The 13,508-nt window shown below is 41.2% G+C and overlaps 1 protein-coding gene across 1 annotated transcript in view; it reads left to right on the top strand.

Moving 5' to 3' along the window:
• The first annotated feature begins 349 nt into the window (after positions 1–349).
• ADAMTSL1 (ADAMTS like 1) overlaps positions 350–13,508 on the top strand; it is a 904,085-nt gene continuing 890,926 nt past the window's right edge. Inside the window, exon 1 of the mRNA XM_078061266.1 lies at positions 350–575. Within this exon, the coding sequence (XP_077917392.1) occupies positions 489–575 (87 nt within the window). The 5' untranslated portion in view covers positions 350–488. The remainder of the gene's footprint in view (positions 576–13,508) is intronic.

A 13,508-nucleotide genomic window follows, 5' to 3' on the forward strand; every position in this document is an offset into this window, starting at 1 on the left:
CGTCCAAGGTGTGCAGTGCGAGACCCTCCCTTTAAAAAGAATAAATAAATAGAATCCAGCCAGCGCTTAGCCCCGCTCCGGTTTCCCGAAAGGCGCACGCAGTCGCTGCCCGGGCGGCTGGGTGTCTGCGCTCCCCGCCTTTGCTGGGCTGACACAGGAGGGGAGGAGCAGGAGCCGGAGGGGGTGCTGGGGGGGGGGGGGGGAGTTGGAGCGCGAACCATCCCGAGCCAAGACAAGCAGCACATTCACAAATAACGCCCCCACCCCCAGCGCACGCGCTCCCATTCAAAGCAGCCGGGCTCGGCGGCCGCAGGGCGGCACAGAGGACGCGCGGCCGAGCCGAGCGCAGCCCTGCCCCGCAGGCGCACGCCCCAGTCCGCCCGCCGGCTGCTGCGGCCGCGGCGGAGCCCTGCAGCCCGCGCGGGAGGCGGCTGCCGCTTCCAGGGAGGGGTCTCGCCCGGACTCCCCTCCCTCCCTGCTGGGGGACCATGGCACGGCTGGCTGCGCCCTGGCACTCGAGGCTCCTGGCTTGCATCCTCGGCGGCACCTGGTGCCTGCTCTACGTCGCCGGACAGGTGAGGCGGTCTCCGCGCCTGGCGTTCCCCCACCCCCCCAGGACTTTTCTTCTAGTCGGCTAGAGCGGGGAGAGCTGTAGCCAGGGGCCTGTCCTGGGGCTGCGCTGCCACCCCGGCCAGGACAGGTGGCACGGCCTGGGGCTAAGGCGGCCCCTCGTGGCGAGCTCCTGGCTGCCGGGGTCAAATCCCGCGCTGAGCCTCAGCCCAGCCTCCTGGGACCCGTCCCGGCGTCCGGCTCGCGCCGGGGTCCTGCCTCCAGCCGGACAGAGTCGCGGGGAGGAGGCGGCGCCTGAGCCAGGACGCGGTCCTCTTCCAGGGAGTCCGCGACCCCGCACCTCTTCCGGACAGTCCTTCGCGTAGACCCTGCTTCCCGGTGGAGGCTCGGGCGGCGCGGGGGAGGCTCGGCCTCCGGGACATTCCTCCTCACTTCCGTCCTTCCCGGGACCCAGTGAACTTCTGACACCCTAGTCCTAGGGCCACCTGCGTCGGGGGCGGAGCGTTGTAAGGTGTGCAGACGCAGGACAAGGGGGCTCCCGGAGCCTCTGCGGAGCCTCTGCGGTGAAGAAAAGGAGGTTCTGGACGGCGCTCTGGGACTCGTCCTCACCACGCCCCCTCGAATACTCCTAGGGTTTTTCTCTTGAGCTAGAAGGGTGTAGGCATTGGGGCGTTCTCCGGAGTGGGTGGCTCAGGTCCCAACGCAGAGCAGAGTGTTTAATTCACAGTCTGCTTGGTTCTGGTTTATTACTGCAAAACCCTAGAGGGAGATGCTTAGGGAAGGGGTCAGGGGCCAGTCAAACCTATGATGCATGTGGTGTCTTTGGCATTAACGCTTTCCGGAGTCAGGTAACTTTTGATTAAAACTCACGAGTTAGGCAGTTTGTACATAATGTAGCCTACATAGATTCGCTTTTCACGGGATTACTTGGGTAATTCTGGGAAAATGCCCAAACACTCTTGGCCGGAATTATGGCCAGATAGCCTCCCTTTCCTCTGTTTTGCTTATGGAGACTTGTCCAAATCGGGGGATTTCCTTCCCTCGCTTTTACTGAACGTTTTGAAACTTGTTTTCAGGTCTCTCTTTTAATGGTCATTTTGATGGCAGTGGTGAGCTTTTAGAGGCCGAGGGGACCCAACAACGATGGTTAAGAGGGGCACAGAGCGGGCTAGAACCTGAGGAGCAGGGAAGACCCTACTAAGCGATAGAAATTTTCAACAAGGAACACCTGCCTAGTTTGGAGTATGAAAACCCATTGCAAAAGCTTGTCTTAATTATTAGCACGTTTCATTTCCAAAAAGCTTTGCTCCATGGCAAGGTTTCTCAGAGATGGCTGCACGTTAGGATTGCCCAAGGGAGCTCTTGAAACTCCCCTGCTCGGGCCACACCCCAGCTGGATTACATCAGAATCCTTGGGGGAGGGTTGAAGCCCCAGCGTCAGAATATATGTGGCTTCCAGGTGATTCCATTGTTTAGCTGGATTGAAAACCGCTGTGTAAAAATGACTGCCGTACTGTGACCTCTTCTGGCAGAATCATGACCCCAAAAGGAAAGTCAAAGGAGACCAGTAAAGGGCCTAAGAGTGGCTAAGGAGAGGGTCTTAACGCCTAGCATCCAGTCCTGGCTGCGTCTCTGTGTCATTTTGGTTAAGGCCCTTAACCTTCTATTTCCTCATCTGCAAAATGAGGGTGTTGGTCTCTGTTCTCCAAGGTACCCACCAGCCTCAACAACACCAGACAGGTTGGCACCTAAGCCAAACCAAGACAGAAAGCCTTCTATCTTATTTCTAAGTCATCACAGGGGTATAGTAATTCTACCTTATCCTTGAGATTCGGGTAATGTATCTGATAATATTTGAACCCAGTGAGGTTGCTAAAGAACATGCTAAGATGTGTACTGTAGGATTTGTGCGTATACTGTTTTCTCCTTCTTCCAAATCATTCATTCAGTGCTTGATGTTCAGGGCAAACTGATTTTTCCTAGCATTACATACCTGTTCTTCCTTGCTCCACTTCTCAACCAACTTTCTTCTGGATAAAGATGATAAAAGCAGACTTGAGCCTTTTGTGTGTATTGGAAGTGGTTTGTTGTTTAATTCCTAGTGAGTTTTTCTTGTTGCGTTTGGCAGGGCTGCTCTCCACATGTGAGAAGCCTGACTAAATTTGTCAGAGAAGGGATAGAAAAGAGTTTAAAGTGGTAGCTGGGTTCTGGATCCTGGTGGAATGCAATCCTCTATAGAGCAAACCTAGGTGACAGGCAGAAGCAGCTCATCTTGCAACATGGCTTAATGTCCTCACTTCACCACATGGACATTATTTCTAATCAGTGAATTAAGCAGACCAGAACCTTGAGGTTATTTAATATCAAGAAGAAATCATTCTACAAACCATAGCCGGGGCCAAATGATTTGAACATTGTTTGGAATGTATACATTCTTTAAGCTGTTTTCAAATCAAAGCCCTCAGTACACGAAAGCATGCCTATCAGAGTTATCAGAGGTCTTTGTACAAATTGTGGCCCTAGTAGAAGGAGGGTCTGTGTTCAAGAGCTTCTGGCTCCCTAAACTGAATTACACCTGAGCCATGTTTCCCCCAAGTCCAAAGAACAATCTTAATGTGCATCAAATTATTTGAAACACCACAATTTCTCCATTTTTTTTCCCTCACTGAATTTCTGCTTTCCGGGGTTATTTTCCTTTGCTTCTGTTCTAACTGAATTACTCTCCTAACTTGCAAGATTCTTTTCTTTCCCTGTGTAATTGGAAGGTAGCTCACTCTAGGCTCTTCTGAAACTGATTATTTTACTGATATCAATTTCATCAGCTGAACCCAAATTCATCCCATTGCTCAAATTGCTCCCAGGTAAGGAAGTAGATAATTAATGGTTTAAACCGGTAGGGGTTATCAACTACTTAATGATTTCTACAACCCACCTGTAGCAAGCCGCTGTAAAAATAAACAAGGTTGTTGGAGAGGGTTGTGGCTAGATCAGCACAAATCCATTACTATGGCTTAAAAATGTCACTTAGTAGCAGTTCATGTTCTTTTGGTGGCATATCGGGGATAGCTCATTCAAACGTTAAAATGGAATATTTTCATTTACTGTGATAGTCTAAAGTGCATCCTTATTAGGAATTCAGTAATCAAGTAATAGTTCCAGGGTGGCTGGAAAGAATTTGTGCCTTTATGAGCACCTGATTTTCAACTAAAGCCCTTAAAGAAAAGTCTTTCTTGTCTCTTTTGTTATCCTCTTACAGTTCTTGCTCTTGTTTTATTTTTATTTGCATTTTTACCATGATTCTGCATGGTTAAAGAAAAAACAACATAATTATGGGCTTATAAGAAAACACAGCAAATTCTTGTTCTACTCTTTCTCTTCACCTCAGATCTCATGGCCCCAAAGCAAATTTTTTGTTAGTTTTGTATTATTTTGAGTTATCATTGACCTACAATAAACTGCACATATTTAAAGTATGCAATTTTAAGTTTTGACATATGTATACACCCATGACGTCATCACCCCAAAGAGTCCTCATTACCTTTTGCAATCCCTCCCTGCCACTCTTCCTCGCACCCAACATCACCAAGCAAACTGTGATGTGCTTTGTGTTAATATAGATTAGTTTGCATTTTCTAGAATTTTATGCCAATGTAATCATATAGTAGGCACCCCTCTCCCCCACTTTTTTTGATCTGGCTTTTTTTCATTCAGCCTAATTATTTGGAGATTGTCCATGCCGTAGGGTGCATCAATAATGTGTAGTAGTAGGTTGCTTCTATATACCATAGTTTGTTGCCAATCAGCTTTCACCTAGAGTTGGACAATATGTTTCCAGTTTTTGGCTGTCACAAGGTTGCTATGAAGATTTGTATGCAAGTCTTTGGACGTGTGGTTTCATCTGTCTTAGGTAAATACTTAGGAATGGAATGGCTGAATCATTGGTAGGTGTATGTTTAAGTTTTTAGGAAAATGTCAGTTTTGCAGAAGGTTGTACCATTTTCCATTCTTACTAGCACTATGCGCAAGTTCCAGTTTCTCTGCATCCTTGCCCACACCTGGCGAGGTCAGTCTTGTATTTTAGCCATGCAAGTAGGTATAGTAGGAGTTTGGGTTTGAATTGCAGTTCCCTAATGATAAATGATGATGAACATTTTCTCATGGGCTTATTTAAAATCCATATATCTTCTCCGGCAAAATTTCTATTCAGACATTTTGCCCACTTCTTACTGGGTTGTTTTCGTACTGAATTTTGAGCATTGTTTATATTTTGTGGCTATCAGTCTTTTATCAGTGTATCATTTGCAGATATTCTCTCCTGGTCTATGGCTTGTCTTCGCTTTCTTGTCAGTGTTTTTTGATGTGTAGACATTTTAATTTTGATGAAGCTGAAGTTATTGCATTGTTTCTTGGTAGATTGTATGTTTTCTCTTGTTTTAAAGAAATATTTGCCTAACCCAAGGTCATAGAGGTTTTCCCCCAGAAGTCTGTGGTTTTATGTTTTACATTAGGTCTGTGTTCCATTTTGAGTTAATTTTTGTATGTGTACAAGATGAGGACCCAAGTTCATTTTTTTTTTTTTTGCCTATGGATATTCAATTTTTCTAACATGATTTTTTTAAAACTCATTTATTTATTTTAGAGAGAGAGTGAGTGAGTGTGCACAGATTGCAGGGTGGGGGGGGAGGGGCAGAAGGAGAGAATCTCAAGCAGACTCCTGCTGAGTGCAGAACCGAGAGGGGGCTCCATCTCCCCACCCTGAGATCATGACCTGAGTGGAAGTCAAGAGTCAGCTGCTAAACCGACTGAGCCACTCAGGTGTCCCTCTAGCATGATTTTTTCAAAGACACTCCTTTCTCCACTGAATTGCCTTTGCAATTATCTGGAAAATCAGTTGTCCATATATAAGTAGGTCTATCTTTTGGATTCTCTACTCTATTTTGGGGAACTATATGTTTCTTGCCATGCCAGTACCACACTATCTTTAGTACTGTAGCTTTACAGTAAGTCTTGAACGGAGAAAGCATGATTTTTCTAGCTTTGTCCTTCATTCTCAAGAATGTTGACCCCATATGAATTTTAGAATCAACTTGCCAGTTAAAAAATAATGCAGGGATTTGATTTGCAAGGGTTTCCTAAGCTATTCTGTTATGAGAGAATTAACCTCCTAACAATATTAAATTTTATGATCCCTCTCTATTTCAGTCTTTAATTTCTCTAAGCAATATTTGGTAGTTTTCTGTGTATAGATTTTACATATTTTTGTCAAATTATACTAAGTATTTCACATTTTTGGTACTCTTTTAAATGGCACTGTTTTTAAAAAATTGTGTCTGATTATTCCTTGTTAGTATATAAAAACAATTGAATTTTGCATAGTCTGCAAAATTACCAAACCTGCTTATTAGTTACAGTAGCTTTTTGTTATATCCCATCACACTTTCTGCACATGTGATCATGTCATGAAAATAAAGACTGTTCTTCCTTACCAGTCTGGATGTTTTAAATTTCTTGTTTAATAATACTGGTTAGAACACTGATGGCCTTTTCCTGATTTTAGGAAAAATAATTTGATGTTTTACCATTAATTCTGATGTTAGGTGTTAAGTTTTTTGTAGATGCCCTTTATCAGTTTGGAGGAAGTTCTTTTTATTCTTCCATTTGCTGAGAGTTTTTATTAGAAATGAATGTTGGATTTTTGTCAGATGCTTTTTCTGTGTCTAATTAGCACATGGATTTTCCTTTGTTGTTTATTAATATGAATTACATTGATTTTTCAGATGTTAACCACCTTGCATTCCTGGGAAACTTGGTTTAGTGATTAATATATTATCCTTTTTAAAACTATTGCTAGGCATGCCTGGGTGCCTCAGTTGGTTAAGTGTCCAACTCTTGATTTCAGCTCAGGTCATGATCTCAGGGTCATGAGATCGAGCCCCACGTCTGGCTCCATGTTCAGCAGGAGTCTGCTTGGGATTCTCTCTCTTCCTCTCCTTCTGCCCCTCCCTAGTACCTCTCTCTCTTCCCCTCTCTAAGAAAAAAAAAATTATCAAAATAAACGGGTGCCTGGGTGGCCCAGTCAGTTAAGCGTCAGACTTGTGATTTTGGCTCAGGCCATGATTTCAGGGTGGTGACAGTGAGCCCCGAGTTGGGCTCCATGCTGAGCAGTGGAGTCTGCTTAAGATTCTCTCTCTCCCTCTCCCCCTCCCTGCCCTGCTCAATCTCTCTCTCTCAAAAGAAAAAAAAATGTTAAATTCAGTTTACTAAATTTTGATTCAAATTTTTGCATCTGTGTCCATGAAAGATACTGGTCTGTAGTTTTCTTGTGATGTCTTTGTTTTTAGTATCAATGTAATGCTGGCCTCAGAATAAGTTGGAAAATATTCCTTCTTCAATATTCCTCTTTTCTGGAAGAGTTTGTGTCTGATTTCTTCATTAAATGTTTTGTAGAATTCAACAGTGAAGCCACCTGGACTTGGAGTTGGCTTAGTGTAAAGATTAACTACAAATTTAAATTCTTGAATAGATAGAGGGCTCTCCAAGTAATCTATTTTATCTTGAGTTAGCTTTGGTAGTTTGTGTTTTTCACAAATTTGTCTATTTCATCTAAGTTGTTGAATTTATTGGCATAAAGTAGTTCATAATGCTCCCTTACTATTTTAAAACTATGATTAGAACATGGAGGTATATCCTCTGTTATTCCTGATAATGGTTATTTATTTATTCTTTCTTTTTTCCTGGTCAATCTGCTTAGTGGCTTGTTTATTTTATAGATGTTCTTAAAGAACCAGGCTTGGTTTCACAGATTTTCTCTATTTTTTTCTATTTTACTCCTTTCTTCTCTCATCTTTATTATATACTTTCTTCTATTTTGTATTTTGTTTGGTCCTATTTTTCTAGTTTCATTAGGTGAATTCTAGGGCCATCGATAGACTTTTTATGTTTTCAAATATAGGTGTTTAGTGACCTGAATTTTTCCTCAGTGGTGTTTTATTGGCATACCATAAACGTGTTTTCATTTTTCTTCAAAATATTTTCTAATTTCTCTTTGATTTCTTCTTTAACTTATATGTATTTTGAAATGAGTTGTTTCGTTTATAAATATTTGGAGATTTTCCAGATATCATTGTTAACAATTTCTCATTTCAATGTGGTTAAGAGCACACACTTGATATAACTTGGATCCTTTTAGGTTTATTGACCATTGTTTTATGGCCCAGAATATGGTCTGTCTTGGTAAATGTTCTATGTGTATTCAGAAGGAATTAATCTTTCTACAAATTTGTGTCTTCTAAGTTTCCCTAATCAGTCTAAGATGATGTTGGGTTGACTGCTCTATAAATGTCAATTAGATCAAGTTGGTTGGGAGTATATTCTGTATCTTTACTGATTTTTTTATATATGTAGTATATCAATTATTTAGAGAGGGATATTACAGTTTCCATCTGCTATTGTGGATTTGTCTATTTCTTTTTGTGGTTCTATCAATTTTTCTTTCATTTATTTTGAAACTCTATAATTGGGTGCATAAATACTTAGAATTATTATGTCTTTTTGGTGAATTGACCGCTTTTTCATTAATAAATGACCTCTCTATCCCTAATAATAGACTATGCTCTAAAATCCACTTTGCTTTTGGCTGTATTATTAGATAACTATTTTTTTATTTTTTAAGATTTTATTTATTTGAGAGAGAATGAGAGAGAGAGAGAGAGAAAGAGAGAGCACAAGAGCATGAGATGGGGGAGGGTCTGAGGGAGAAGCAGACTCCCTGCTGAGCAGGGAGCTTGATGCGGGACTCAATCCTGGGACTCCAGGATCATGACCTGAGCCAAAGGCAGTCGCTTAACCAACTGAGCCACTCAGGCGCCCCTATATTAGATAACTATTTTTAATTCTTTGAGATTTTTCATATGATAGTCACCTCCATAGTTCTTATACCTTTAATGTGATTTTTTCATATTCCATTAAGATCCCATTATGGTATGATTTCTTAATTCTCTTTCATATTCTATGTTCATCATTCTTTCATGATCTTTTATCACATTTTACATTTTATTAATATGACATTGAGTCAGTATTGTCAGTATTAATAAATGGGAATGATCAGTACTAATGGTCAGTATTAATATATTAGAATGGGCATAGTGGGCCAAGTAGTATCTTCTTATTCTATTTTTTCTAGTACATTTCCTTTTTTAAAAACCAGCTTTATTGAGATATACTTCACATATCACACAACTCGCCCATTTAAAGTGCACAGTTCAGTGGATTTTTAAATTGTTAGATGTGCAACCATCACCTGAGTCAATTTTAGAAATTCTTGTCAACTCAAAAGAAACTTTGTACCCTTTAACTATCACACCCCTACTTTCCACCCACCCCCTTCCTCCCCAAGCAACCAGTAATCTATTTTCTTTCTCTGTAGATTTTGTTACTCTGGATTTTCATATGAATGAAATCACATAATATATAAGCTTTTGGGATTGGCTTCTTTCACTTAGCATGTTTTTACTGTTTATCCAAGTGGTAGCATATATCAGTACTTCATTCCTTTATAGCCGAAAAATATTCTATTGTATAGAAATACCATATTTTGTTTATTGATTTGTCTGTGGCTATAGATTTGGGTTATTTCTACCTTTTGGCTATGATGAGTAATGCTGCTAATGAGCATACATGTGCAAGTTTTTGTGTGGACATGTTTTCATTTCTCTTAGGAAAGTATTTCCGGCTTTGTAGGCACACCGTCTCTGTCAAAACTCTGCTACCATAGCATGAAAGCAGCAGTAGACAATATAGAAATGAATGAACCTGCTTGTGTTCCAGTAAACTATTTACCCAAACAGACAGTGGGCCAGATTTGGACCATGGACCATAGTTCGCCAGTTACTGAGCCAAAGTGTCACGATACTGTGCTTCGCTGTGGGCTATTTAAATTCAGTGTGCCATGTTTTCCACAGACCTTGAATAGATCAATGCTCTTCACTTTGGGGAATATGTATTTTCATATTTCTTTGATAATTTCTTTGCTGGCACCTTATGTATTTGATTTTTGTGAAACTCCTGTTAATTATTAAATCTTCTGGATCAACCATCTATTTCTTAAAAATCTTTTCTCTTGTCTTTATTGTTACCTTTTCTAATACTTTTTTTTTAAGATTTTATTTATTTATTAGAGAGTCCATGCACGAGCAGGGGGAGAGGCAGAGGGAAAGGGAGAAGCAGGTTCCTCACTGAGCAGGGAGCCTGATGTGGGGCTCCATCCCAGGGCCCCGGGATCAGGACCTGAGCAGAAGGCAGACACTTAACCAACTGTGCCACCCAGGTGCCCTCTTTTTTTACACTTTCAAAAGATTTTCTCAATTTTATTTTTCAACAAAGTTGTCTTTAGGTAAGCTTTCAACTGGTATTCATAGTTATAGCCAAAGCTTCACTCCCGACCTTTTTGCAGCACCTGATGCCTCCAAGTCTGAAGCCTTTCTGGAGTTTTACAGCCCAAATGGTTTTGCTTCTCATCACTGTATCCCTTTGCGAGCACAATACTGTTAAGTCAGTAACAATTCTTCCATCCATTTTCCATATTCCAAAAATTTATTGGCATCTTTTGTCTGCTGTTGTCTCCTTTCCAGTTCTCTTGTCATCTTTATTTATTTTTTGTTATTTTAGTGGACATTTGGGAGGGAAGAGAGAAAATACGGTGTTCAATCTACCATGTTTAACTGAAAGTTAGCACTATTTTTCCTCTTTCATTGTTTCTATTTTCCTGTCCCACTCCACCTCCAAACCCCATTAGAGCTCATTCTGGTTATTGTGCACACTTTTTAGAGACTCCTACATTTTCCCAGTGTGCATGAAATTTTGGTCAGTGTTACAAAAAAGATAGTGGACCTGAGGTCTAAAGATGCAGGTGCTAGTTCTGAATTTACTGAGTGTCTGTGTAACTAGGAGTCCGACTTCTTCAGGGAAGGACATTAGTGCTCACTGCCTGCCAGTTGTCAAACACGATCACAGGTACTCTCTCCATTCCCATGTTTATGTTGTAGTTTTTAATCTTTCAACAACTATTTACTGTCCCTTCTCTGCTTAAGTATATATAGTTGCACCTATTTGCCTACAGATGCAGCACAGAAATATTTTGTTTTACAAATTTTGATGTTTGGAGACCATTTTATGAGAAAACATGGAGTTAACATGGTGTAAAGATCTGGCCCTAAAATATCCCATGTGGTATTAACATGTGTTCTCTAGGGTGTGATTGGACTTGGACTCTCTTGGGGTAGAGTATGGCGATGAAGTGAAACAAACGGGGAAATCATGTTCAGTAGTGAGTAATACCCGATCAGTTGTAATATTTGATTTACACTGGGATGAACTCGAGCGTTATGCATTTTTGGGGGGGGATGGAATGGGTGGGGCTGGAGCTACATACTTGTTTTCAGCTCTGCTCGTGACTATGGGATTATATAGCCAGAAGAAGACTTAGGGATTCTTCAGTATTATGTATGGGTCACACACTTCATCATGCATTAGTCAGTTTGGCTGTATCGTGCAATTCAAAAGGTCACCAAAGACTAGAGCCATGCAACTAAAAGCCTGGAAGCTTTAAAATGCAGATTCCTGGGCCTCACTCTCAGAATCTCATTCAGTGGGAAAAGGGTAGGTCCTAGGAGTCTGCAGTTGTGAGGGACCCGTCCCCCTCACGCACATACCCACAGAGGATTCGCACATAGTTGGACCAAAGACCATATTTTGGGAAACACTGATTTGATCTCTCCTATTTACGGATGAGAGAAATAAGGTCCTAGGAATTTGAGCGACATCTCCCAGTTTGTTAGTGGGAGAGGTGGAGTGGACCACACGTCTCCTAACTCTGGTGATTTTTCCCACCAGAGCATATGCTATTATTTTAGTGTCTAGTTACATCATGAACTAAAGATACGAACCACCAGCTTAAAGTGTCTTTATTTGTAGTAACCTCAGTTTTTTATAAATGGTTTTCAGATGTTTGAGAACAGCTTCAGGTCGCAGTCACTCTGCCTACAGTGAGGAATGATGGGGAGGAAGGGGTCTGGGGGGAACCCTCCGTCTTCACCCCCTCACATAACCTGCTGGAGACTGGCTTCTGTGTATTTTCTCCTCGAGTCATCATGCCCCTGGAAGATTAACAGATACTTATTTGGAAAATCGTCCGCAGCCTCCAGGAACTTGACACTCGATGAAAGGGAGAGTACATGCTGCTGAACACCTTCTCTACCCAAGTGTGATGTAGCAACTGTTGCTACGTTCTTGGAAGAGAGGAAGGAAATGTTTCATGTGCCTATTATTTAGGATGTTCTCCCCATCTCTATCACAAACCAGCCAAACAAAATATACACAGACTGTCCACTGAGTCGTGCATAGTCTATGATGTAGTTCTATGTGTGGAAAGAAGGAAGTTTCCCGTACTGCTAATAGTCGTTGTCAAACGTCTTGTACATTTTGGGAAGAGTGCTAATTGTGTATTTTCTTTCAGAAATCAGTTACAGAGAAATAAAGGGTTTTTTTTTGTTTTTTTTTGTTTTTTTTACAATTAAAGAACATTTGTTGATATGATCTGAAATTCAAATTCTCATATTCTATTGCTCCTTAGAAAACTCCGTATTAGTCTGGATGGGCTAGATTATGCCGTGGTTAACAAACCACCCCCAGATCATAGTGACTTCACACTAAGTGACTTCAGTTCTCTCTTTTTGTCATTGGCTATTTCTCTTAGTGTGATGTCCTCAAGACTCATCCATGTTGTAGCAGGTGTCAGAATGTCCTTTTTAAGGCTGAATACTAAGCCATTTTATGAAGGTGGCACATTTTGTTTATCCATTCATCTACCAATGGACACTTGAGTTGCTTCCACATTTGGTCCTTGTGAATGGTGCCGCTGTGAACACTCATGTTCCATTTTGTTTCAAGTGTGCTTCTTTTTCTCTATAAAAGAGAAGCAATGTCTTCTTCTTCAGACCTCCAGTTTACTATTCAGACCCAGGGAACAGCTATTTAAATTTAGACTAAATGCTCACTTTGAGAATCTTCTGCCAGTGACTATCCCCTACATGTTTGACTGAAGCAACAGAGCTAATGGATTCTTGTGTTTAGTAACCTGCAAATCTTGACAGTCTTCAAGATAGGTGACAGCATGAGGCTCGGACATTATTTTTCCTCTAAAAATCTAGAAGCATGGCAAAAATTTACCTTTTCTTCCTTTCTGTACATCTGACTCAAATATTGTGTAAAGGGTGGTCAAATATGAATCAATATGTAGAACGTAGCCATGCAAATAATTGCATGGACAGCGTAGATGTGTGCGGGGTAGTGTAGAATTTGGGGAACAGTGCTGAAGGAAGTAGAACAGGATTCAAACTTTGCTTGCTGCTTGCCAATTGCATGATTTTCAACACACTAGGTACAGAGCCTTTCTGAGTTTCATTTTCCTTTTGAATCTCTACAATGAAGAGTTTGGATTATATGGTTTTGGTGGGTTAATACCACTTAACCGTAACTTCTAAAATGAACAAAGGTTTCTAAACTTTTCTAATATGATTTTTTTAGCACAAAAATATTAATAACTGACGGGGTTTTTAGAAATGCACATCAGGTCGTGGCACTCCCTTGCTAACACCTTCAGTAGATTCCTGTTGGCTTTAGACCTGTGTTTCTGAGACTGTTTTTTTATTATCACCTCCCTTTTTAGACATTTTAAGATCTTTCCTCTTAATCCCCCCACCACCCCCATGAAATTTTAATGCCATAAATAAATAATCTATTTACATGTACTGTGGCCCTTTGAATGGATCTTCAAACCATTGCTATTGGGAGGTATCCTCTTCTCCCCCATTCAAGAACCCAATTTTTCATCTGCTTGGGGGTATTATCATCCCCATTGAAATATATGCTTTATTTTTTTA

Source organism: Halichoerus grypus, chromosome 14 (assembly GCF_964656455.1).
Source record: "Halichoerus grypus chromosome 14, mHalGry1.hap1.1, whole genome shotgun sequence".
Classification (NCBI taxonomy): Eukaryota; Metazoa; Chordata; class Mammalia; order Carnivora; family Phocidae; genus Halichoerus; species Halichoerus grypus.